Source organism: Solanum lycopersicum, chromosome 1 (genome assembly GCF_036512215.1).
Source record: "Solanum lycopersicum chromosome 1, SLM_r2.1".
NCBI lineage: Eukaryota > Viridiplantae > Streptophyta > Magnoliopsida > Solanales > Solanaceae > Solanum > Solanum lycopersicum.
In genome coordinates this window covers 76,481,789-76,506,693 of record NC_090800.1, presented here as the reverse complement: position 1 = coordinate 76,506,693, position 24,905 = coordinate 76,481,789, and the positions used below count along the sequence as shown (strand labels likewise).

At 35.3% G+C, this 24,905-nt stretch overlaps 1 protein-coding gene across 32 annotated transcripts; it reads right to left on the bottom strand.

Annotated features, from left to right (window-relative positions):
- Positions 1-250: 250 nt before the first annotated feature.
- Positions 251-24,370, bottom strand: LOC101250338 (putative acyl-activating enzyme 19). 32 transcript variants are annotated; one of them, XR_011221888.1, is made up of 18 exons: positions 23,944-24,370; positions 22,499-22,999; positions 22,174-22,370; positions 20,628-20,831; positions 16,334-17,044; positions 14,365-15,014; positions 13,809-13,884; positions 13,646-13,732; positions 11,810-11,853; positions 11,598-11,685; positions 9,472-9,580; positions 9,036-9,095; positions 6,749-6,833; positions 5,821-5,885; positions 4,306-4,888; positions 3,365-3,409; positions 1,239-1,348; positions 251-1,141 (listed from the first exon to the last, which is right to left on the bottom strand). XR_011221888.1 is itself a non-coding variant. In XM_010324903.4 (17 exons), the coding sequence occupies exons 1-17, from the start codon at positions 24,281-24,283 to the stop codon at positions 922-924; spliced, it is 3,459 nt and encodes a 1,152-aa protein (XP_010323205.2). In that variant the 5' UTR covers positions 24,284-24,369; the 3' UTR covers positions 251-921. The 32 variants fall into 32 exon arrangements, 16 of the variants coding, with proteins under 16 accessions (XP_010323205.2, XP_019070859.2, XP_069155676.1 ...); XR_011221887.1 differs by having other exon boundaries at positions 4,306-4,365; XR_011221892.1 differs by having other exon boundaries at positions 1,239-1,370; positions 4,306-4,365; positions 22,499-22,996.
- Positions 24,371-24,905: the final 535 nt, after the last annotated feature.

Sequence of the window (24,905 nt, the reverse complement as noted above, 5' to 3'; positions counted from 1 at the left end):
AAACTCAAATTTTATAAACTAATTATTTTTATTTTTCCATGAAAATGATTATTTGATTGAATTAATCCTTAAAAAGGATATTTTTATAGCTATGCGTGTAAAACTCTTTATTCAAGAAAATATTAGATGCATGAATATTTATCGAACAAAGGATGATAATTCTATTCCATCATTTATCCTGCCTTGTTATCGTATCCTACTCTACAAATTGCTCGTGTTACATTATGTAATGGTGATCAACAATACAATCTGTCTAAACATTATGTTCATCAAAACATTACAATACAACACAATCTAATATGATACCATACGTTTATGAAACAATATATAACGACTATCCAAATGAAGTTGGATAGAACTTGATTGTTATTTAGTGCTGCCAGAACAGTAATAAATTAAAATTGTCTCAGCAAAGAAGCAATCATCAGGCTTAAACTGGAGCTTCCTTTTGTCATCTTGAAGCTGGCTGAGAGAGAGTATCAGTTGAAAAAGACTTGATTGACTATTTAGTCCGATATTGCATCAAGTATCTCCTTAGTTCCGCCTTCACAAGGTAGGAATAAGACTGTATACACATCATGATCTCCGAACCCCACTTGTGAGAGTACAGTGGGTATACATCGTTGTTGTTATCTCTCCTAAGTTCCAATCTTGGTGATATAAGGAAAAATAAGCTTCCTTTGCAAAGAGAGACATTTAGCCTGTTGACAAAAATCTCACAGTGCACCAAAATCCACACTGCATCCAATCTTTTCTCAAAGTTCATCATAGCAATTGCAGCATTAGAAGGAGGCTCTTGATTCTTCTGTCGTGCAATGACCAGATAACTCGCAGGAAACTCCTTTGCCAATAATAGATGCTTCAATATTGAGGAGTTTTATACTCCCATAGATTGAGCATGTGTTATAAGATGTAATAGGTTCATATCGGTATTTCTTGGAGTCTAATACAGTGCATGTAGTCATCCCTGCAACCAACAAATATATCCCCACCAATCATCACAGGGGAGGAAAAGACGTCTCCTCCAAGTTCAAACCTAGCAAATTCCCGCACCATATCACATGGTTGATTTTCTCCGTCAAAATTCAAGCTGACTTGAAGAACATGTACACTTCCAGAACTGGAACAAACACACACTAACCTGGTAGTAATGACATATACACAGGGACTAAGTTCCTGGTTGACTTATTATAATCCATTAAATAATTCATTGCATGATCAATCTACAATAAATATACCTTTGAGACAGGGAAGAATCAGGACATGCCAATAGCAAGTGTTCATCAACGTAGGCAGATGAAGTAATTGGATGTCCAACATCATGCTTCCAGAATAAATCACCCTTTTCCTAGCAGAACATGAAACCTCATCTGTATGATTAAAGATTTCATACAATGAAGTGCCAATAATATTAGACAATATCTCAATCTATAACATGGGGAACCTTTCTTTCTAAGTTATTGGCTATCGGTCTTACTTCTCTTGGTCGGGTCTAAAGGTCAATGTCAGCCTGGCATCTCTAATAATAGCTTAGATCATCATCCGCTGATACAACTTGAATGATATGCATCACCAACCCATAATCAGGAAGATCTAGAACAAGACAGGAGGCTAGTAATTTAGCCTTGATTTGTTTACCTTCAGTTTTCTTTTACTCCAAGGACGACTTCTACTTAGATGAGATGATCACACAATTTAACAGAGACAAAAATAGAGAACCTGTGAACACATCTAGGTAAGACGGTGGCAGAGACCTGTAGGTAAGCTAATTCACTTTTCACACAAACGACCTATTATTGCATTTGCATGCATTCTCCTCAAAAAGAGAATCTCGAAAGAGTATATTTTATTAAAAGATATGTAAACATCTCTGTTAAGGATTTGTTTTTTAAAAAATGACTGATGTACACAGATGCAGTCCGCAGACTGGCAGGACCAATATTGACAAGTATTCAACATAAGGGTACTGAACATTTGTATGGCACAATGTAGTAACATGGAAAAACAAGAGATCTCACAGCAATACAATAGATGGCTGAAAGTGCTTGTGACATAATATGACTAGCCTATGAAATTGTAATAAGACAACAAGATAGTCATTAGTATTATCACAGACACTCTGGTTCAACATGACAAAGCTAAGCATATTGATATTGACAGAATTTCATAAAGAGAAGGTAGAATCTGCATGGTATTGTATGTCATTTGTTCCTATGTTACAACAAATACCAAATACTCTCACGAATCTTGTCAGCATGTTGGACATGATTGCTGATACCAATTTGAGGAGTAGCGCTGAATTAGAAATATATAACTATATTTTGAAAAATAAAATAGGTTCTTTATCTTGAAAGTTCAAACTCAAAATAGAGAGATTTCTTGATACAAGCAAGATCCTTTCTAAGTCTAGTTTAGCAGAATTTCAAGGTACCACTAGGATCATCAACAAACATACTTTGAAAAGAGGAAGAGTATTAATGTTGGAGCATGATAACTATGTAGGGTAGACACAGACACAATTCTCGTGTTGGACAGGGAGGCAAAGAAGAAAAGTCGGAAAAAAAATTGCAATTTGGCGTGCATGACACAATTATATAACTACAGACAGAAATACAAATTATACACTTCGTCAATTTTATAAGTTTTAATAAAAACTATAGATTAACTAATAACTACAAGAGGTTTAAAGAACTAACTATGATTTAAGAACGAAATTGTGTTTAATAGGAATACAATTGTTACCTTCCTCAGAAAAAAAAAAGGTTTGAAGTTCTAAAAGAAAGCAGGCAATATGCAATGTCTAACTCTAGCAGTGAACTTCCATGTTCCTCTTCAATTTAGTGCCTGATTGCATAGAAGGAAAAGGAGGTTTCGTCTTCTACGAGTTTCTCGCGGTATAAATACTTGGAAGTTCGACGTGTTTACTTCCTAGGCTGACATATACCTTATTTAATTTTGGAATAGTGCATCTTAATTAATATCAACCAGGTAAATGAAAAAAGCCACTTTTATTGTATGAATTCAACAACCCAAAAGTACCCAACATTGAAGCTTAAGGTTAAAAGCAGAATACATGTATTCCTGTAACAAGAATAAAACTCAAGAACGGCTGATGTGCAGGTGAATTTTGAGAAAGATGAGACAAATGAGGAAAAGATAGAGATTAAGAAACTTTTTCTGACAGTTGGACAGAACAGCCAAAATTTGGTCTTCAAGCACCTTAAAAGACTGAGAAAGAACTTCTTCCGGATATTGTACACAATTGGTAAGGAGAATGCCCCGTTAGCATAGGATGAATTCTACAGTCAGTGAATAATGTCATAATCAATGCTGCACAAGAATAACAGAAGTTCAAGATCTTTACCAAATCAAAGGAGTAGACACTGCCATCTCTTGAGCAAACAAGCACCTGAGAGATTTAAAAAGGAGAATATTCATTACATGCGAACATTCAGATTTTTTTTTGAGAATGATAACGTGTTTTCCTATTTATCCACAGGTATACTACATCAAAGTAGCCTCCTCCAAAAGTATTACAAACTAAACTGACCCATCTGTGCTTTTTGTCACAAATAGTCTATAACATCAAAAAGTTCTTCTACCTGTACTAAAACTTTCTGTTTACACCAAAAATAATAAAGAGCTACACAATTCATCTTAAAATTCTGCAAATTTTGAGAAGCTACTTACTGAAAATTAAGATAGATTTGCAAATGAAAAGAAAGGAATACTTAGCATAGAAGAAATACACTTGAGAGGCCTAACTGCCTAATTAGACTGATATTCATTTGGACAGTGAAACTTTGGGGTGAGTGCTAATGATTGAGCAGTAGTAAGATCTTTTCACCAACAGAAAAATAGAAGTGGACAAAAACTGAAAAGTACTAATCAATGGGAAAGTCAAAAGTAGGTTAAAAAGGTTGGCAAAGTCGTTAAGCAATTGGATTATGGTTCATAAACTGAGGCCTTCAGTTAATGGTAGACATCCTACTACTTATTTGAGGCAGAACACTGGGCAGCTAGTATGAAGGACATCAAGGGAAATTTAAATGTGACTTCTGGTATTTAAAGGAAAGGAATATCGTGTAAGCCCTTTAAATACAGCATTCTGAACTTCATGCTTGTTCTCCCCACCAAAAGTATGGTACATCTCACCTACTACACATGATCAAAAGGGTAGGCAGAGTGATCCCAGCATGTGTATAGAGCTATAAGCTTCCTTGTGGATGGTTATCTTAACATAGAAGTTTGGTTGGATCTATCTGATTAATAATTGTAAAAGAAATTTTAGGGAGAAATAATCACCTGTAAAGATAGCGCATGAGATATGCAGGGCCCAGCAAATATTGGGCCAGTTGTACTCACCTATTCCACAAAATTTTAATACATTAATAAATAAATAAATAATGAAAATTGAAAAAAAAATAAAGACATCTCACTGGAAATGGACAGATGTGCATCAACTAAAGATCATATGCCCAATTTTTATTAAAAGATCGTATTTATTCAATCAATCAGACTATGTATTCATATTCCAGAAGATTGCTTTACGCCAATTGTTTTACATACACATCATCCTATTTACAGATGCTGATATTCCAATCATGGAAATGAAAAAAATGATCTTATCTCAGCTCTAAAGCATTGTGTTTCAGATCGTGTAAGAGGTAAGGTCGTTTGAGGAAAATTAACCTTCAAAATGAGAAGGGGAAGGGATCACAAGTTTTTTTCTTTCTGATAAGGTAAGATCTGTTGATGTAAGCCAGCTGATATTTGAAAGAGTACATATCAAAAAATGTGTATCACATAGAAAGTAACGAACAGATAAAGTCCAAGATGCTTAGCTTTTGGCTCTAACAAATTCTCCACTGGCATGTTGCACCAAAAACTAAGCAAGAATATACATTTATGTTAGCTTAAGTACAATTTAATTCTTGAAAGGAAAGTTCTTTTTTAATGAAGTCCTAACATCCTTTCTTTCCAAAAGATCCCACATAAAGTGGCAGAAATGGTGTTCCAGATAGGAACGAAAGGTGTTGGAACTTCTTTCCTATGTCAAGCAAGCAGGAATCCAAAAAAGTTCTAGGCATGCACAACTTAATGCTCAAAATGTTGAAAACCTGGTCGCGAAGCTGATGACGACTTTGCAATGAACGAAAAGGTGTTGGACATCTTCTGGTTCTTCCTAGGACAGTATGCAACGATTATTATTGACTCATGGGCTGAATTGAAAGACACGACTTGATATGATTAAGGGTGATATTGGAAAAAAGAAGCTAAGTGAGATGCAGATTATCTGAAAGAGGAGCTTGAGAATAGGTACAGACCTAAAAGTGAAGGAGGAGAAGAGGGCAAGTGGTAATGGATACATAATGTTGAATCTGAAAAGCAAGGAGGAGCTTGAGAATAGGTACAGACCTCAAAGAGTACCCTCCTAATGTGATAATAAATCATACTCAAGCTTTTCTACATAGAAAATAGATGAACGGATGGACCCAAGAAGCTACAAGAGTTCATAAGTGTTGTTTTATTCTTTCGCCAAGGAAAGCTTAAACTTTTACAGCAAAAGTTGGTTTACAAAGGTACAAAAGATATTCGGTGAAAATTATTCTGCAGAGTTATCTTTGGTGAATCTAAATGTGAATAATCATCCAGTTGTGTTTTGGTCATGTGGAAGAACTGTTCTATATTTGGATTTGCCTCCTTCGTGCAGCTTTTAACAAATTCAGTTTTACCACTGAAACAAATTCTCCTTTATATGCAATTAACAGATTAACAAGGTGGAAAACACGGAGTTCAATATAATTAATGTTGTTCTACCTTCCAGACAACAGATCCCTCAGTATCCAGCGCAACAACATTTCCATCCACCATGCAACATATAACTGCAACACAACAAGCTAAGTTAAAATGTAATTGAATCTGAAACACACACACACCATAACAGTACATACTACCAATCATCTACAATTTGGACAATGATCCATCACATCATCAATGTAAAATCATAAGAAAAAAAAATCAGAATGTTTAATTAAAAACTTTTAAGACAATCATTGTAGCCTTAGACCTTGATACACTGCTTTGGATGCCTTTATACACCTATGTTTTGTACACTCTAATACCCTCTACCATAGATAATCCAATGAAGGGTTGATATGCAGGCTAAAAGTTAGACTATGGGTGAGAAAATGGACCAGCCAAGTGTTGCCCTCTGGAAGCCCTCACATGTGAATATGGAATTCAGTATATCAAAACCTTCTCCGCACGTGTAATCCAAATATGGTTCACATGGCGAAAATCGAAGCTTAAGGGTGTCAGGATAAGGTTATCAACGATTGCTCTGATAGAATGGAACAAATATCTGAAGGTTCAACCAATATGTTAATGCACAGGTAAAGTAGCCTAATGCATTTATAAGTTCCTTTGGATGTTGTTATAGATATCGCATGTTGTATATCTCTAACAAAGGTTATCAACATCAACAACATTTCAAAAAGCATGACACTAAGATCTCCTCACTGTAGATATGCTATAGAGCCCACACGTTGCAACTTAAATCAAAAACCATCACAAACAACTAAGGATAATCAAAGGAAGTTGCAGTAAATTTAATCTTTACCGAACAATCTAACAGAGGACCTGCCATAGAACTGAATTTTAATCAACTCATTCTGCTAAATATCTAGACATGGACAAAAATATAACAAGCTAGAAATAAATTTGATGTGACACACAAAACAAGTACCATTTCCAGATGGAGGATTGACTGAAAGTGACCCAAAAATAGGAACTCCAAACTCTTGTACCCATAATTGACCAAATGGCGGAGCCTGCAGAGCGAAATTGTTTAACAGGCTTGCAAAGAAGAAAATAGACACTATTACATAGTATAAGAAGGTAATGCCTGGACACATCAAACAAAAAGTAAGCTTATGCTATTGATACCATGGAGCAATGCATATCATCCCTACCCTCTTTTTGATGGAGGAGTTGGCAAAGAAAAGCTTTACCAAAGACGGCAAGAAGGGTATAAGGTTAGAAAAATATTCTGTGAAAAATTCTATAATGTACTCACCTAGTATGCCATAGAGATAAAGGGGAACTGATAAAGGTACCCTCATATTCAACGAATACACATCTGATATATGTTTTAGCAATCAGACAAGCTCTAAGACGACCAATCTTCCCGTCTGGTGATACTTTAACAGTAAACATCTAATGACATCCAACTTTAGTTTCACAACATGGTGAAGAAGTTATCTCTTAGGTACCATTACTATGTAGAGTAATCATCTCATCAACCACAGCCTGATGGCAAACAAACTGAGTTACCTCTTCTGTTACAGTTTGTATTGAGATAAATCAATAAATCCACAAGTATGATATGATGGTGACATATGGTAATAACTCAAGAAATTATAAGTATAACAATCATTTGTGAGTGCATTGATTACTTGTTGAAAAGAAATGGAAAGAGTAGGATCATCAGGAAAGAGCTCAACTGGTCTAGGAGATTATTATGCTAAAGCTAGTTTGTAGACCTGTATCATTGGAAGAAACATTAACTAGGTTAGCAGGCATGGATTTGATTGAGGTCATTTTTTACAGAACTGAAGAGGAGTCTCTGGATAGGAAGATGATACCAGAGTGGAAGGAGTTGTGGTAGTTCCATTTTGTGAATTTGGTGAGAGTTATGAAGGTTACATTAGCTGAGCAAACTATTTTAAAATAAAATACTCCCTCCTCCATCCCATTTAATGTGACAACATTTGACTTGGGACAAAACTTAAAGAAAGAAAGAAATACTTTTGAAGTTCGTGGTCAACCTCAGACATTTAGATAGCTTTTCTCTCTTGTTGTTTGGTTGAAAAGCATTTTTGCAAAAGATTGAAGAACTTCTCCAAACAAGTTATCAAATTTTTGGAACAGACGCTGCCCTTCTGGTTACTGAAAAACATTTTCCAAAACGAGTTCTCAAAATTTTGAAGCAATAGCTTCCCTGGTTGAGATTCTGAACAAAGTTGGTCAACCAAACAAACGTGGAGAAACTGGAAATGGGGGCTTGATCTGATAAAGAAACAAACGAGGTCTCATGTGCTGAAAAATGAAGAAACAATAAATTTGATTAAATATAAAAGCTTCATCCTATTCACGTGCTATCATGATCCTACCTTTTACATATTCTTTATAACTACATATGCTTCTATCCTAATTACATATTATTAAGGAATTTTCTACAATATCTTCAGATTCTTATCAATATACCTTTGGCGGGGAGAATCGCGAAAGCATGGGATGGGCCTTCCCTTCCTTTACACGTGTTTGACTGGAATGAAATTAATATATTCCCTTTTCTACCAAAAAATTAATTATAAAGCAAAGAGAAACATATATCTCCATATTGATAGCTTCAACTTATATAATGGTAAATCACGTTAGCCCAGATTCTGCCAAGAGCCACAAAACAAAATGCCTCACATAATGGAGGCATTACTTCTGGTAAGGTCTTAACTCACATCTTAAAATGAGACCAAAGTGTACCAGATAGATCAGAGGCCAAAAATGGAGCCAGTAGAATATTCAATTTTTTTCTACAGCTTAATACTAGCATAAATTATCTGCTTTTAGATTTATATACTTTCTAGCTTTTTAATGGCAAAATCAAGTAACTATTTAGTACTCAGTAACATGTAAAGTCATATGACCAAGTGTATGGAACTAAGAAGATAGTATGAGAATTCTGGACACACAGAAGAAGGTTACTATCACTAGTAGAAGATACTTAAAACTCTTTAACCACCAACAGGAAATAAAATTAATGTTGAAAAACACATTTGCCTATTATTTTTTTATATAAGGAAACAAAAACATTTGCCTATAAATCTACAAAATATACAAATTGTTTCAAGAGGTACGAGTTGCGACATGAGGAGGGTCCCAAATTACTTATCTTTCACTGGGTCCATAATTATTATATTCTAAAAGAAAAATAGAAAAGTGTATTTCAAAGAAATATAAATATAACTCCTTACCCCAACAAATAGTGCTGTTACTCTGCCACTAGTGGATGCCACATAGAGTTTTTCTTGCACCTAAAAGATTTTTTAAGAAAAAAATTAAGTACATAAGAAGAGCATGGTTGCTTAATGAAGGCAGCAAATCATTGACTGGAGCTGAGATGTTGTACAATTGGCAAGGATAATTGTTCCAACAAAAGCATAAAATAACAGGCAATATATTGTAATCTCTGATCAGATATCTGATAAAAATCAATTACTGAAATGGAAGCCATAAGATGAGGGACAAAAGGGAAAATCATTCTCGCGGATCGCAAGGAAGGTTTTGCTAATGCTAATTATCCCTTCAAGAAATGTACAGCCACAAGCCCACAACTTCACATTTTCAAAAATGCCAATTATTTCCAAAAGAAAGGTAAGTCTATTCACAAAGATGGCCACTCAAAACCACCTCATCAAGTGCAGGTGAACCGAATATGCTACCGCCGCATTGAATTTTGTAAGCACAGCAGTGATTCTCATAATCAAGGGCATAGAGATTGTGGTCATGCGACCCACACCTGCAGTCAATTATATGGAGACAACAGAATGAGTAACATAGCTGCAGCAAGCACATGCTAATTGTACCAAAATGTCAAGAAAGTTGGGAACCCATCAACAAAAACCACTAGAGCACACATGTATCTATTTATCCTCTTCTATAATATCTGAATTTTAAATAGGCACTTAATAGAGAAATAAAGACTTCTCTAAAGGAATAAGAGCGTCAGTATCAACATGTAAGGCTTCATAGTCTCATCCATATAGGAGCTTGTTTGCAACCATCTTGCATGGGCTCCTACTGTATAGGGGTTACGTGGCTATAGTGTTTCATGCAAATCCTCGAAATACACTAAAGGTTTGACTCATAACATCCATTAAAGAAAAATAATCACTATATAGTAGTCTGCATTATTAATCAAGCTTTCTGTCACCATTTCCATATAACTAGAGGGGGCAAAATCAAACCCAACCCGCCCAATTGTCACCCCTATATATCACACATAAATAGTAACAGCATAATTATAATATAGTGGACTATTTTCTATCGTAAAACAAGATGAAATAAGAATACACATATTACCAAAACATAAAAAAGATTACCCTAAAAGTAAGCTATCTTTTTTAGTGCAAGGGTATCCCGTGAAATCATTATAGCATTGTATAAGAAAGATTTCTAACATTTCTAGATTGAAATGTGTACATATGTGATAATCATTAAAGCAATTTATTTATTTTGGTGCCACAACATTTTTCTTAAGAAAAGCGAGGAAAAAAATTTGTGTACTAGTTATTATGACATCCTTGGTACAGTTCTATCCAACAATAGTAATTCCAGTAACAAATGAGTGGTGTATACTCCAAGAGTATTTTATTATTAGAGCGGAAAAGGTCCAAATGCGCCACAAAACTTTGAAAATGGTCCAAATTTGCCATCCGTCAAGTTGTGGGCCAAATATACCACGCTGTTACAATGTTGGTCCAAATATGCCTTTATTTACTATCACGTGGGCATTTTCCACAAGGAAAAATGATCAATTTTTCCCTGAACTATGCGAAATGGCCTATCCAGTAGGACTTTGTCCCTTATTAGAAAACAAATTTCTACCCATTTGAAGATGTAGACATGTTGTGAGTTTGTAGTATGATGAACTAAATATTAGACGACAAATGTATATGCACTACATAATCAGTGATTGTTATTGACCATATTATATATCTGGTGTTATCGGCACAAAGTTTGTCCGTGAAACAAAGGACCTCTAAAATATATCATTACCCGAAGATGGATGATTTTTAAAAAAAACATATGAGATAATAGCAATACTTGAGCGTTTAGAAAAGGAAAAACAAAAAAATTGGAAAACGATAATTATTAACCAAGAAAGAAAAAAAACAGCAGCAAAGATAAGCTATAGCAGACTGTGCAGCTTTGCTGGACCATCTTCTACACTGCGTTAGAAAATAAATTGCACCAAATTTCTTCACTTTCTCTTTAGGTTTTCAAGACTAATGGAACTCTTAGTATTCTAGGACGTCAACAGGTACTGGACTATTCAAAAACATTACCTCAATACTATGTTGCTCGGACTCTTCAAAAATGTCAACAGGTGCGTGCTGGATTCTCCAAAAGTAGTGTATTTTTGGAGAATTCGACACGGGTGTAGCATCCAAAGTGAAGAGTCGGCACAACTTAGCCTCAACATGAGCCCTCCATAATTCTAGTAGTCTTTGACAGTTTAAACACTTATCTTAAAACACCAGGGGCTCTCAGTAATTCTAGGAAGTAAATTGGCGCTTAGACCATTGAACAGTGCAAACATGGGCTGACATCAGAAACAACGGAACCCAGCTGGTTCTATTCCCACAGCTTTCCTAAGCTAGACAGTCGCACTCAGTTGCTAATGCAACAAGATGAAATTGGAAGATGAGATCTTTACAACATTGTAAGAACACATATCAGATGAGGCAATTCATGATAGATAGAATTAAATGAAATCTCCAGAAAATTTAAGGACATCAAGAAGTCAATATAACCTAATGTGAATGCGCATCCTTTTCCTGTATTTAATGGTTTTCCCTCCTATGCCCCCTTCCAAAAGGTGAAACAATGGATAAATATGCACTGACATGACAAAACCAGAGAAGAAATAGACAAGCTTCAGATATAGAAGAAAATTGTTAAGTTTAATCAACCAGTTACGTAAACTTCCTGTGTGAAACAACAGTAGATGAAGAAAAGAAATTACCAGACCAAGTGCCTCTTCTTGTCAATGACTGGCTGTGATTTTACCTTAAAATTTCGGATGTTGACCACAAAAATAAATGTCAAACAACAGAACATGGAAAACTCTAGCAAGCAGGAAAGAAAGCCAATTTCCAGCAAACTATCATCACTACAATCAACTACCTATTTTAATTAATCTTCAATTGATCTACAATAACCACTGGATGATCAAGAGCAACCTCTTGTCATAACAAAAGATTCCCAACATATTTTAAAGGAAAAAATGCATCTTTGGCACATAGGTTTTAAAAATGGACCTTTGGCCTAACTCTACCCTGAGAGCTAGCTCTAGAGGCAAGTATTGCCCAAGACAAAATATGGAGACAGGGAATCCACATCCACCAATGTGGGAGTGGGACTCAGCATTGCCTCGTGCACCCACGGCTGGTCATCTGCAGCATGGACAAAGGACAATATATGAAGGGGGGCCTACAACGGATAAACAATGAATTGGGATGAGTTTGGCTTTGAGGGTCTAACTCAACCCCAAATGCCAGCTCTAGAGATGAGGATTGTACAAGACATAGATGGATACCAGGAAATCCACATCCCACCAATGTGGGACTCAACGATAGGTTTCGATGGTTGTTCACTTAAATACCAATTTTAGTTCGCATGACATAATACTCAAACTAGTGACCTAAGTCATAAGTTCCTCGATCTTTGCTAGTTGAACAAGCTCTGGGGGCCTAATTGTTAACCTTTAAAAGCACTCAAAGGTTGTTTTCAGTAATTTATCTTTTATTTTGGGAACACCACTCATAAATTGACGTCAAACCTCTAATAATGCAAGCAATCCTCTAATATAGTAGTAAACCTTAGCTTATTTACATCATTACGATAAAATTAATTTTCTATTATTGAGATAGTCTTTTATTTACAGAAGAAACATAAAAAAATCATCACGGTAGATAACTAAAGACCAAAAATTAATGTATCATACTACATTAAGAGGAATTGGTCTGCATATTAGAGGTTTGGTGTTAATTGATGACTCCTTTTCATAAAAGGAAAACTGGATGTATAAGTGAAAACAGATTAAAAAATTAGCAAATAGGTTAATTCTCTTTTCATCTAAAGTTAACAACCATTAAGATGATATGCATTTTTGCATGAAATGTTAAGGCTAGTGTATTACGTGCACAACTCATAAAAAGTAGAAAACAATAAACATGACCCTTATATACTAGGCAATAAAAATTGCTAAATACAATTTTTGCCCATTTTAAAATTATTTTTACTAGCTAGATGGACTGAGCATTTCATACTATGTTTATTGTCTATGAATCAAAGCATCAACTACACCCTTACACAGATAACTTACATATTCCAAACCCTACAGAACTTCAAGGACCACAACTTTACAGATTGGTACTATGATATATATTTTCTAATAAAACTAATCAGTCTTCGAAAACATCTGTCTAGACTAGTTTGATATGGCCAGTATTTTTAAAATCAAAACCCACAAACTTTACAAAACGACAAACTGGGAAGGTTACAATTTTTGCTCAGATAATGAATTTGGCAGGTTTCACAGAAAAAAAAAATGAATTTGGCAGGGCATATGACCTCCTTGATCCCTTCACACTTCCTGGACATGAAATATTTCAAGGGAAATAAATACTTTATGCAATCTGGATTCCTGTCGGTCCTTCATTAGCCTTAGATTTAAGCTTAATTAAAAATTATTTGTTAATACTCTAATTTTATGGTATTTTTCTATTGCTATCAAGAAGCTCAATAGAAAAGGTAATCAAGATACTATAACTTACTGACACAGTAAATCTAATCATACCTCTCCGTGTGTTTGAAAATTCCAACAAGGGATACCATTTGAAAAATTCAGAAAATAAATGTTCCCATCATAGCATCCGACAATAACCTGCAGGTGAAATCCCTTTCAGCTGATGTGAACCTTACAAACTAGAAAACTTTGACAGAAAAAAGTTATCTATAACCTGAGAAAAATCATCTAGAATTGCTGCAGAACTCTCAACACGCCCTTGTAATTTGATCTCCCACAAAACAAGACCACTGAACACATTTGCAGGGAAATAGTACAGTTAGAAGAATTTGATTTTTAAGCTGTAAAAGTTGCATAAATATGAGATGGTGTCAAACATTTGGTTGCAAAAAAGGAGTATCACAGTTATTGGCATAGAGAATGTATATAGTAAATTAATTACATACAACTTGTATGCACCAGTGCCATACTACTGAACAATTGTGGTGATCTCACTAGTACAGCAAAGAGCTTTCCACAATGAAATCTACAAGTTTAGTCTATGAGTCCATATTCTGATATTCCAATCCAAAGAGGGAAATTTTTGGGTCATAGCATAGATTAAAAATTGTCTAATAGTGTATGTAGACTAATTGGACAGCAAATCCCATCCTCTGGTAAACCAAGTGGATGTAGGACTCAAGTGTAAGAAATTTGTCCTTCACACACTTATATCTTATCTTTTCTTATTTTCTCAATCACATTCATCTAAGAGAAACATGAGGCATTACCTTGTTGCATCAATGCAATAGAATTTGTGGGAGTGAGCTCCGATAAGCAGATACACACTTCTTTCTTTAAATACAACTAGTGGTGATGCATCAACGCAAGATTCCATGTTGACCATCCACTGTTCTCGCATGAAACCTCTTTTATCACGTGGAACTTCCCAAGACAGCATCGAGTGGCAATTGTAACCCTCACAACCAGCATCATGCCTTATTTTGTTGCACCGACTGTAAGAACATGAAACCTGTGAAGAAGTTGAATTATTCATATCTCTTCCATTAGCATCGTTGGAATCAATATACAAATCTGAATCTGTTTTCAAACGTTTAACGGGATAATCACTGGTCAAACTCAAAGCGGTACTGTTATCTGCACCAGGCATCCAAGATTTATTAGAAGGAAGCTTGCTTTTCTCTTGCTCTTGCGAGTTCACTCCCACTAAAGCATCAGCTCTAAGTTCACGGCTAGAGGACACTTTTTTAAGTTGAATGGCCTTCTGAAGTTTCAATGGAGTTGGAAAAGCATACAAGTCCTTCATATTGATTCCTAGATTATAGGAGACATGAGCTGCTAATAGAGAATTGCCACCGATCTCAAAGAAGTCATCATCAAGGGAGATCTTGTCAACAACCATCAGAGCATCAGCAAAAGTCTGTCCAATCAAAGTTAAAGAAGACGTAAAAGAAACACATCACCATAAGGACACATAATACTGACTAGAGAACAAGTGACTAATGACTTCAAATTAGCAAAAGAGGATTTACAGTTCAATTCCCCCATGAAAACAAAAGTATATTCAGAAAGCATAGGAGAAGGAGTAAAATACATCTTTTTCTTTTTAGAAAGAAACGTAAAAGACGCCTTTTTTGTTTCATCCATTGTTTTGGTGGTAAAGGAAGCATAGACAGTTGGGAGCTAGAGAGATATGTATGGTTAGTCCCTTTGCACATCTTGTATATATTTTGACACATTCTCAGTGTGATGTAGACAGTGGATAAAAGAACAGGTTTCCTGTGAATATCCAACATGACATTCCCTCAGGTACTTCTTTATTTTTATTTCTATTTTGGTATTCTTCCAGTTACAAAATTGGGCATTCAGAATCCTTTACATATTACAATTTAAGGACACTTGCCATATTTATGCTTTACAGATACCAACGAATGAAGTTGTTTCAAAATATAAATAAAGGAATTTTAAAAAACGTGATACGCATCGCAACATGATGTTATCGAGAGAATGAAAGCTAGTCTTAGCCAGATAACAAATTATATCCCAGCTACCCATGTTGCAAGCCAGCTGCCTTGTTGTAAGAGTATAAATCAATAACAAAAAATTTCATCCAGTTAACATGCTAAGAAACCCCTACAAGACAGGTTGTATACAAAAGGCAGAGAAGCTTATACAAAAGGTAGTTCTCTATACAGAGCATTAGCCATACAGACTGAAATGTCATTACTGCCCAAAAGTGACAGAAGACACTGATGTGTAATCTCTTTTCAATTAGTCTTCAGATATACACTTTACCAAGCTAACCCCATTTTGTAGAAAAATATCTTGAGTAACTGAATAGTTGTTTCACTGGTCAGTTCTTCCACGGCAAGTCAAACTACATAATACTCCCTAGGATCTCAGTTTATGTGGCATAATTTTTTCTTCTAAAACCGGCTAAAAATTGCTCAAAAAGGGAATAAACTCTCATGAAAAGGGAAGCATATATATACCAAATACCAAAGACAACCTAACAACTTTCACCCACTTATATATGCAGATATGAACTCTAAAGTGTGGTTTCACAGAATGCATGATCCAAATTAGGGCAGCGCTTAAATATATCTTATTATATTTAACCAAAAAAATCACATTCATGGGAAAACTTTGCACTGAATGAAAATCGAAGTAAAGATTGGTGCTAATACCATTTCATAACAGAATCACAGCCCTTAATCAAAATGAAGTCCAGTAAAATACCTTTTGTATAACATTAATGAGATCGATATCTTGAGTTTCTTCAATCGCAATACGGTTACCTGCCTCAGACGCTGCAAAAGTGGCCAACATCTTGTAATCTACTTTCCCTGAAGAAGACCTAGGAAAAGATTCAACAAAGTAGAAACGAGCAGGAATCATAGTTGGGGGAAGTTTGCTGGCCATCCAGCATCTAATTGTGGACTTGAAGACCTCAAGATTGTTTTCCTTTTGCTTGAGCAGTAAATATGCCTCAAGAAATAAAATATCTCCTTGAACGCAACGAGAAACCACAGCAGAATCAGCTACTTCTTGATGTTCCCTCAGAATGCTTTCGACCTCCTCTAAGGCAATACGGTGCCCGCAGATCTTTACTGTGCGGTCTCTTCTCCCAATATAAATCAGGTTTCCATCTGAAAGCTTTCTGCTGAAATCCCCGGTTCTAAAGTAAACTTCATTTTCATCCTTCTTGCCATCAGTTATTTCTTGATGTAATTCCACGTTATCCAGTGACAAAATAGAAGGATGAATGAAGTATCCAGAAGCAACACAACTTCCACTGACACATATCTCTCCCTCATCAAGAGAATTTTCCCCAATAAGAACCACTTCACAGTTGTCAATAGGAATGCCAATTGGAACACTGTCCAGAGCATCTTGCTCCAACATTGTGGGCAACCACTTGCAGTCGAAATATGTGCAGTCACCGGAAACCTATTTCGTTCATCAAAAATATTAATAAGACTACAGAGAAGATAGTGAATTCAAGTGATAGGTGACGTAAGCTACTTCTTTTTCTTAAGAGCAATCTTAAATTTGTATCAAGGTTGTTACTGCTGCTTTTTAAATTGATAAAATTAAACCTCTGTATGTCTCCTTTTATCAATAAGGAAAATCAAGCTTGCTATGTCGTTACAAGCTATTCCCAAATAACCATCACTGTGCGGAAGTCATGAACCAAGATTGAATTTAAATTCCTCCTTCAAGAAGTGTTGCATCGAAACGAGCCACTCATTGAGAAACTGATGTCCAGTATGTGCTTTGTGCATCAACTCTTTCTGATTATGTGCCTATTTATACAAGCAGATACCAGGATTGAACTTAGATACCAATGATTCTAGAAGAGGGGGATTCTAACAACCTTTCCATGAACCAGAATACAAGAGTTTGCCCCACCCAAATAAGAAATGAAGCTTTGGGTTACTTGTAGCAGCCATATCCTCCTTCAAGTGGTTGCATCATAACCACCGACTCGTTGAGAATTAGGTGTCCAGTAAGAGAACATAAAGGAAAATGTATGTGCTTTGTGCATCAACTCTTCCTGATTATGCCTATCTATACAAGCACATACCAGGAAAGGAAGGACTAATATTTTTCTTTTTTCGATCACATAAGAGATTTCATTGATAATAACAAGATCATTTAGTCTATATACAAGAGACATACAAAAAAAAAAGGAGAGACCTACAAAATATGACAAATATTAAGTGATAATATCTGGATGAACAACTAAATCATTATCTTTAATGATAGGGAGAAAATACATTTGAGTCACAGTTGCTTTGTGCTTTCAAAATGCAAGAGACATATTGGGTATTTAGAAGAGTAAAAGAAGTTTATGAATGAGGAAGCTCATGCATAAACTTCCTTGTCAACTAATACTGTAATTTCTTTAAAGTTTGTGAGCACATAGTGTGTAGATGTTCAAGAAGATGATTCCTTCCGTTTTCAAGTGCTAGAACTAAATCGAGGAGCCTTCTGTCCAAGAATTGTATGCAGCTGTTGATTGGTTTCTAAATTATCTCTTGTGAACAAAAATATGCACTCAGGTCCAGACCCACAAATGAGAAAGAATGCAACAGTTAAAAAATGAAATGCACACCATAACAAGAATAGAAATGAAATCACAAAATATAATGCTCTCCAAGCCCACCATAAATTAGAAAACGGATGCAGATAATACTTGGTTATTGAATGAAGAAAGTGTAAAATTAACAATCAAACATGGGTCAATCTTAAATAGTTGAAATCAGCTAGACTAATCATTGTATCATTTTGCTCTATTAAAGTCCATTTCATCCCAATACTACCTAAATAATATGTCCTCCTTTTTTAGAGAAATACTACTTAATAATCTGTCATTTTAAGGCAATTTAAGAATTCCAAAACGCAGAAGTTCTCCAAGTCGCATAATAATCCATACTCAGATATAAAAGTCTCTAATCAAATTTAGTAGTACGAGCTTTGGCAATTGTTGGGATTATTCAAAGATTACATAAATTAGTAAATTTCATCAGATTTAATTACCGTAATTGTGCGTAGCATCAACAATACAAACATTTTATACACTTGAAATCAATATAAACTCACAATCAAGCTTGAGCAAAAACTGTTAGAAAATGCTATACTTGTCCCTCATGGGTTGTGTAAGGGTTTTCAAAGAGGCATCCCGTGAAGGTTTGGGGTTGAATGATCAAGTCATTTATAACCCTTGCAAGTCCACTCATTAGCCAATTGAGCCTACCTCTTCCCCTCTACACTCTAGTTCCATTCATGTTGAGCCTTTTTGTTATCTTTCGCCCTCTACCAAGCAAACCACAATGAATTTCTTATGATTCCCTATTTTTATACTTGCCACAGTGGGTGTTAGCTTTGATCTTCCTTTCTCTGATGGTCGTCTTAGTCTAAAAAGAACTGATCAAGCAGTTGTATCTCTCAAAAATAGAAACTCAATATCTTTCCACTAACTTTAATTTTATTGATTCTAAATAATTGTCTACTTCAGAGTTCAGACATAGTTAGTTGTTGGAATTTACAGAGAGACAAACAATGCTAAGTTCTAGAGAATGAAGTGCTTCTTCAATTCACTCCCATCATAAAATGTCCTACAGTATACAGAAGTTTCTCATCCAATTAATGTTCCCTGTTACTTTTGGATTTTATTGTGCTAACATAACCAGCTGGAGAGTTGTTGCATCCAACTCTACTTTTGACCATGCCAAACTAGTTTCCCTAAAAAAATTGCAAGTTGTGCAGCCTATTCTTTTCCCAAAATACTTGCATACAGTGGATCCTCAAAGGTATTCCAAACATTACCTATAAATTAAATGAGTGGATAGGCTTGGCAAAAATCATATCTCAAACTCACAAATAAAGTTGCTCTATAAACATAACCAGTGTACACTATACAGACATGTATGTATAATCACATTAAAAGCATGGCATCTAAGTTTGAAAGGATCGATTTCATGGCAGCTAGTTATGTGTAGTTATCAATATGCTGATCAGTAAGTTGTTCATAGCAGCAGCACCAGCCAGCTGCAACTAAAAATGAAGAAAACCAAACTCCAGCATAACTAACTTAGCAAATAAGAATTCTTTCACTAATTCCCACCTTTCTCTGTTTATCTTTTCTTCTTTCTTCTTCTTTTTTTTTTGCGGGGGTGGGGGGTGTCACTGTTTTCAGGCACTACAATTACTGCAATTGTTATGTATAAACTGCAATCAGTTGTAAACAAGCCAACTGCACATATCTATGGTTGGAGTAAAACTAAATAAAGCTGGAAATTTCAAGGTCTCCGGGCTCTTCCTATGTATTCTCAAAACATCTTCTGTAACCTCCTTTTATAGCATGCATCCACCCCCCTCTGCTAATGATTCCACCCCCATGATCCAGAGGAGGTTCGGGGAAGTGGTTGCAATAGCTAATGGTAAGATTGAGATTGTAGGTAGTGGTAGAGGGGAAATTCAACAAAGGGGGACTAAACCAAAGTGGCTATATCATTTCAATTCAACTTAGTTGACCGCATGAGCAAAAGGAGAGTACTAGCTCAAATCACAGATATTCTTTATGATAAGGTAAAAAAATTCAATCAACATGAAAAATCTCCAATATACAAGATGTAAACCAAAAAAGTAGAGAGCCAGCACTAAACTCAGATCATCCAGCTTAAAGGCAAGTATTCACAGATTATGGTCACAAGCACAAAAATTTGGATTTAAGCTAAAAATTTAACAACGAACATAAGTTTGCCATATTTCAACTCCAGACTAAAGTGACTTCATCGAGTACAAAAGTTGGTACAAATAAAGGGTGAAGAAAATCAGGATCTTGTTTGATATGAGCAAGCATTACTCAAATTTTCTCTTTCCAAGTGAATTATTATAACTACCAGAACAGAAGTGACCAAAAAGTAACTCACAACGATGGACATGGAGTCTTTTTCCATCCAATTTATTCAATATTATAAGTTGTAAGGATATAACTAACCCAAAAATAACACAGACAGAAATCTACCTCTGTGCTTCCATATATATTAAGAACAGTAGTCTCCGGTAGCAACTTGACCAGCATCTTCCACAGAGAAATATCAAAAATTTCACCACTTAGCACTAGAAGTTTTAAGGAGATCTGAGCTGTAGGATAATGCATGCTATGCAAAGCAGGAAGAATCGCCCTTATAAAAGATGGAACTGCCACAAGCCTGCTAATAGAATATTCCTGAAGATAAATGATGAAAAAAATAATGGAATTTTTAAAGATGTGATGCTCTCATAGAATGGAAAAGAACAAAGAAAACAAGAAAGGTCCAAATTTCCCCCCTACTCTATCTGAAATTTTCACCCTCCGTCATACCTTGGGTCCATTCACACCCTTGTTAGAAAATCGTCTCGCATTACCCCTTGACATTAAGAGAGCTCTAGTATGAAATGGGTGGACACGAGGTGTCACGATACTTTGAAAAAGGTCCAAATTTACCCCTTCCGACTATGTTTTCAATTAGATAAAAGTTGGAGCGACATTAGGGGTCCAGGAAAAAACGAAACTTTTCACCGGGGGAGGGGTAAAATTAAACCCAAAGTATAACTGAGGGCAAAGTTGCTCAATTTTAAATAATTATAAAGACTAGGCTGACCCTTTTCCGTAATGAGTATAATATATGGCAAAATTGTCCTCTGCATAAAGGAGAAAGAAAGGTGGCTTAATTTTCAGTTTGCAAAAGATAAATCAGTGACCAGACAGAGAAGAGATTCAAGATCCAAGACAGGCAGAGTAAATGCAAAAGAGAAGAGTAAAGATTCTCAACCAAGACCAGAGCCTGTATAGAACAACCAGATATCCATCCTATAAAGGAAGCTTAATTTTTTTCAGTAAAACACACCATCGGCGTCCAGAGAACAGCAAAGAATAGTCACGAATCTTTTTTCTTGCAATATTTGAAAATTTTCTAATCATGGATTCACAAAGTGAACATTACCCACTTGGACTTCATGCAATTATTACCAATAACAGTAATTTAGATTATATAATACCAAAATCGGAAAAAAAATAGGAGTTGCACAAGCACCCCTCCCCCATCTTAAGTGTGTGTGTGAGTGTGTGTGTATGTATGTGTGTATGAGAGAGAGAGCGTGATGGTTTTTGTCCAGTAGTATTTCAGCTTATTGCAGAATTTACACCAACCAATACAGAAGCTATGGTAAAAATAAATGGAGGAACTCATGCAAATACTAGATATAGAAGTCCAAAAAAATTGTAGAGGAAGTTAATTGATCACTGAAAGCAGTGACATGGATGTTGAAGGCCGTAATTCATTTGCTCAGATATAGATTCTACTAGATCAAGAAGCACCCAATACCCTCAAGAGTCGAGACCCTCCATCCGGCAGCACCTGAGCGAAATACTTGCTTTATGTTTGTAATCGTTAGAATAAGCAACTGGTTAATGGATAGGAAATCCCCTACTGTTGTTGGCAACCAAATGAAAAAAAAAATTCACACCCTTTAAAATGCACTGCCAAGTAACAAGAAATTGAAAGAGTAAATAAACTGTTCACATATACCTGTAAGAGATTGACTACTAAAAATATATTGTCCTTCAGCTGATTGAAAGGAGGTATGATCAACGTACAATTAGCAAGTATAGCTCCTAAAAATTCTTGCAAATGGTCAATGAAGCTTATGGATGTTTTGAAAAGAAGGATTTCTTCTTTTTGAAAGGGAAATGATCCTTGCATCCACAAGAAGCGGTTCAGAAGACCTGCAAGTGTATGATGAAACAAATTGAACTAATGCCTAAGTAAAACTGAACTATAAAAGCATAGTTTGTACGGCGACAATATAAACGGATGAGAACTGGTTAAACATTCTCAAGGATGTGCAACTCACCTACTTCAGTACCACATACCCCCTTGGGTATTCCAGTGGATCCAGATGTGTACATCAAGTAGCAGAATGATCTCAACCTTTCACTTTCACAAGGCCAGGCTAACGATGAGTCAGATTTTTTTCGCATGACATTCTCTATTGACATATAAAAAAGGGGATAACTGCCTTTATGAATGAGCCATCGTAATTTATCAAGCTGGTGACAAGGTCTGTCAACTGAAGATTTATAGCCCACAATAAGATCAGCTTTTGAAGAAGATATTACCGATAATATCCTTTCGTTTGGCCATGATGGATCTAACGGCATAAATGCTTCTCCGCACCTCAAAACCGATAAAACAGAAACAATGTACTCAACTGAAGGTTCCATATATATTCCAACTACTCTTGGGATATATGTTTTATGGAACTGTGTATACTGCTCCAAACCTCGATCAGAAGACCCCAGAAGTAACTGGTCCTTGGAACTGCAGTCGTTTGCAGTTTGATGAATATTAACTACTAGCCATGAAAAGATGCAATGCCTAATTAGTTTACTCACAAAGCATCTTTCTTGATTTTCACCATTTAATTTTTTAAAAAAAGAAATTAGTTTACTCACAAAGCAATCAACAACATCCGGAAGGATTCTATAGCTAACCATAGAAAACCAAAAAATTTCAAGGAAATGGATATAGCATTTTCACATTCATTTAGGAATGATTGTAAACACAGATTAAGGGAAACAATCTGATTTGCCCTTGTGCCATCCTTGATATTGCTCAATTTTCCCTCCATTTTTTCTTTTGGTCCTAAATCTTAGAGAACAGTGTTCCAACTTTTGAGGACTGTCTATCATTAGACTCGGGTGGGAGCTCCATCAAGGACCAAAGGCAAAAAGAGACTTTTTTCCAAATGGCGGGTTAGATAGGACCATCATTAACCTTTCTGCAAACTTGCTCAATTTCAGATAGCACAGACCTTATTCTAAAAGCAAAAAAAAAAATTAAGAAGGTAAAAGTTATCTAAAGCAAAATTAGAAATCCAAAATAAATTCAAAAAACTATCGCTGCAACATGAAGATATAAAAAAAATTCAAGAAACCACTGCTACAAGTCTACAACACGCACAAGATATCAAAGAAACCACTGCTACAACAGGCACAAGATACAAAATATTCAAGAAATCACTGCTACAACACGCACAACATATAAAAATTCAAGATACTACCCATACAAGAATCATTCTCCCAACTAGACAAGATACATATGTTCACAAATTACTACAGAAAGAAGAATCTTGGTTTACTCCATAAATAAATAAGTAAAGAAAACTTAATCTTAATTCAGTAAAATCGTAGTTAATATCACAAACATCAGTAACTTACTCACACTGATTAACACCGTCTTTTCTTCATCGTAATGTTAATTCATAATACCCCACTTAAAATCACAAATTTCAGTTACCTGCAGAGGACTTTATTAGATTGGGGTCATCACCACCATCAAGAATGCATCGGAGCCGTGAACTAAGAGAATCAACGGCGGACAATATCTCGGAAAACGTGAAGCACTGATCAACTTCGTATATCGGGGGATTAACCGACTTCATTTTAGAAGAAACAAACTCTTGAAACTTCTCCCGGTTGTCTTGGTCGCCATTTTCACTGCAAGAAAGTCGAAATTCTTTGGCGATTTTGAGACCCCCACAAGCTTGAATGACTGCAATCTTGTTGGGGTTGTTCGTAGCAACTTTATAGAACTCATGAGATATACAGCAAGTAGAAAGCTTTTTGTGTAAAACCATCTCCAAGGAACAAATTTCGATTTCTTGGAGAAATCAAGAATGAAGAACAGTGAAGAAGCCGTAGCTGGTGTTATATACAAATTTGGAAAATGTTGGGGAGAAGACGCGTAATTTGTTTAATATACAAATTGGTACTTCTACTTACACAATTTTACAAATTCGGTCTCTGTACTTCCTAAATGTTATACTTAAACACACATACTCTCTCTATTTTATATTAATTTGAAGTTCTTATAACGTTTTTCATTTTTCAAATTAACTTAGTTGTTCAGTCTTCGATACTACTTTTAAAATGTTCTTCCAATTTTACATTTCACATAGTATTAGAATTAGTTACTAATTGATTAATATTTAGTTATTTTAATCATAAATTTTACAATAACTAATAAGGATAAAAATAAAAAATTGTGCCTAATTTATGTCTTAATCTTCTTCTTTTTTTAAATATAAAACACCTCGACAATTCAATTAATATGAAATTAACAGTGTCTTTGTTAAAAATATATCTACATTCTAAATCCGCTAAATTCCATAGTCCCGCAAAATTTGAATGGGTATTTTTAATTTTTCTATTCAAATTTAACATATAAAATAGGGAAAATTATATATAATAGCAAACTAA

Excerpts from the sequence above, each read along its gene's own strand:
- LOC101250338 (XM_010324890.4), bottom strand. The coding sequence starts at position 24,283 with ATGGTTTTACACAAAAAGCTTTCTACTTGCTGTATATCTCATGAGTTC. Across the intron at positions 20,832-22,173 it reads TAGTAGTCAATCTCTTACAG|GAATATTCTATTAGCAGGCT; the intron begins GTATATGTGAAC and ends ATTTATCTTCAG. Across the intron at positions 3,410-4,305 it reads CTCATGCGCTATCTTTACAG|GTGCTTGTTTGCTCAAGAGA; the intron begins GTGATTATTTCT and ends TAAATCTCTCAG.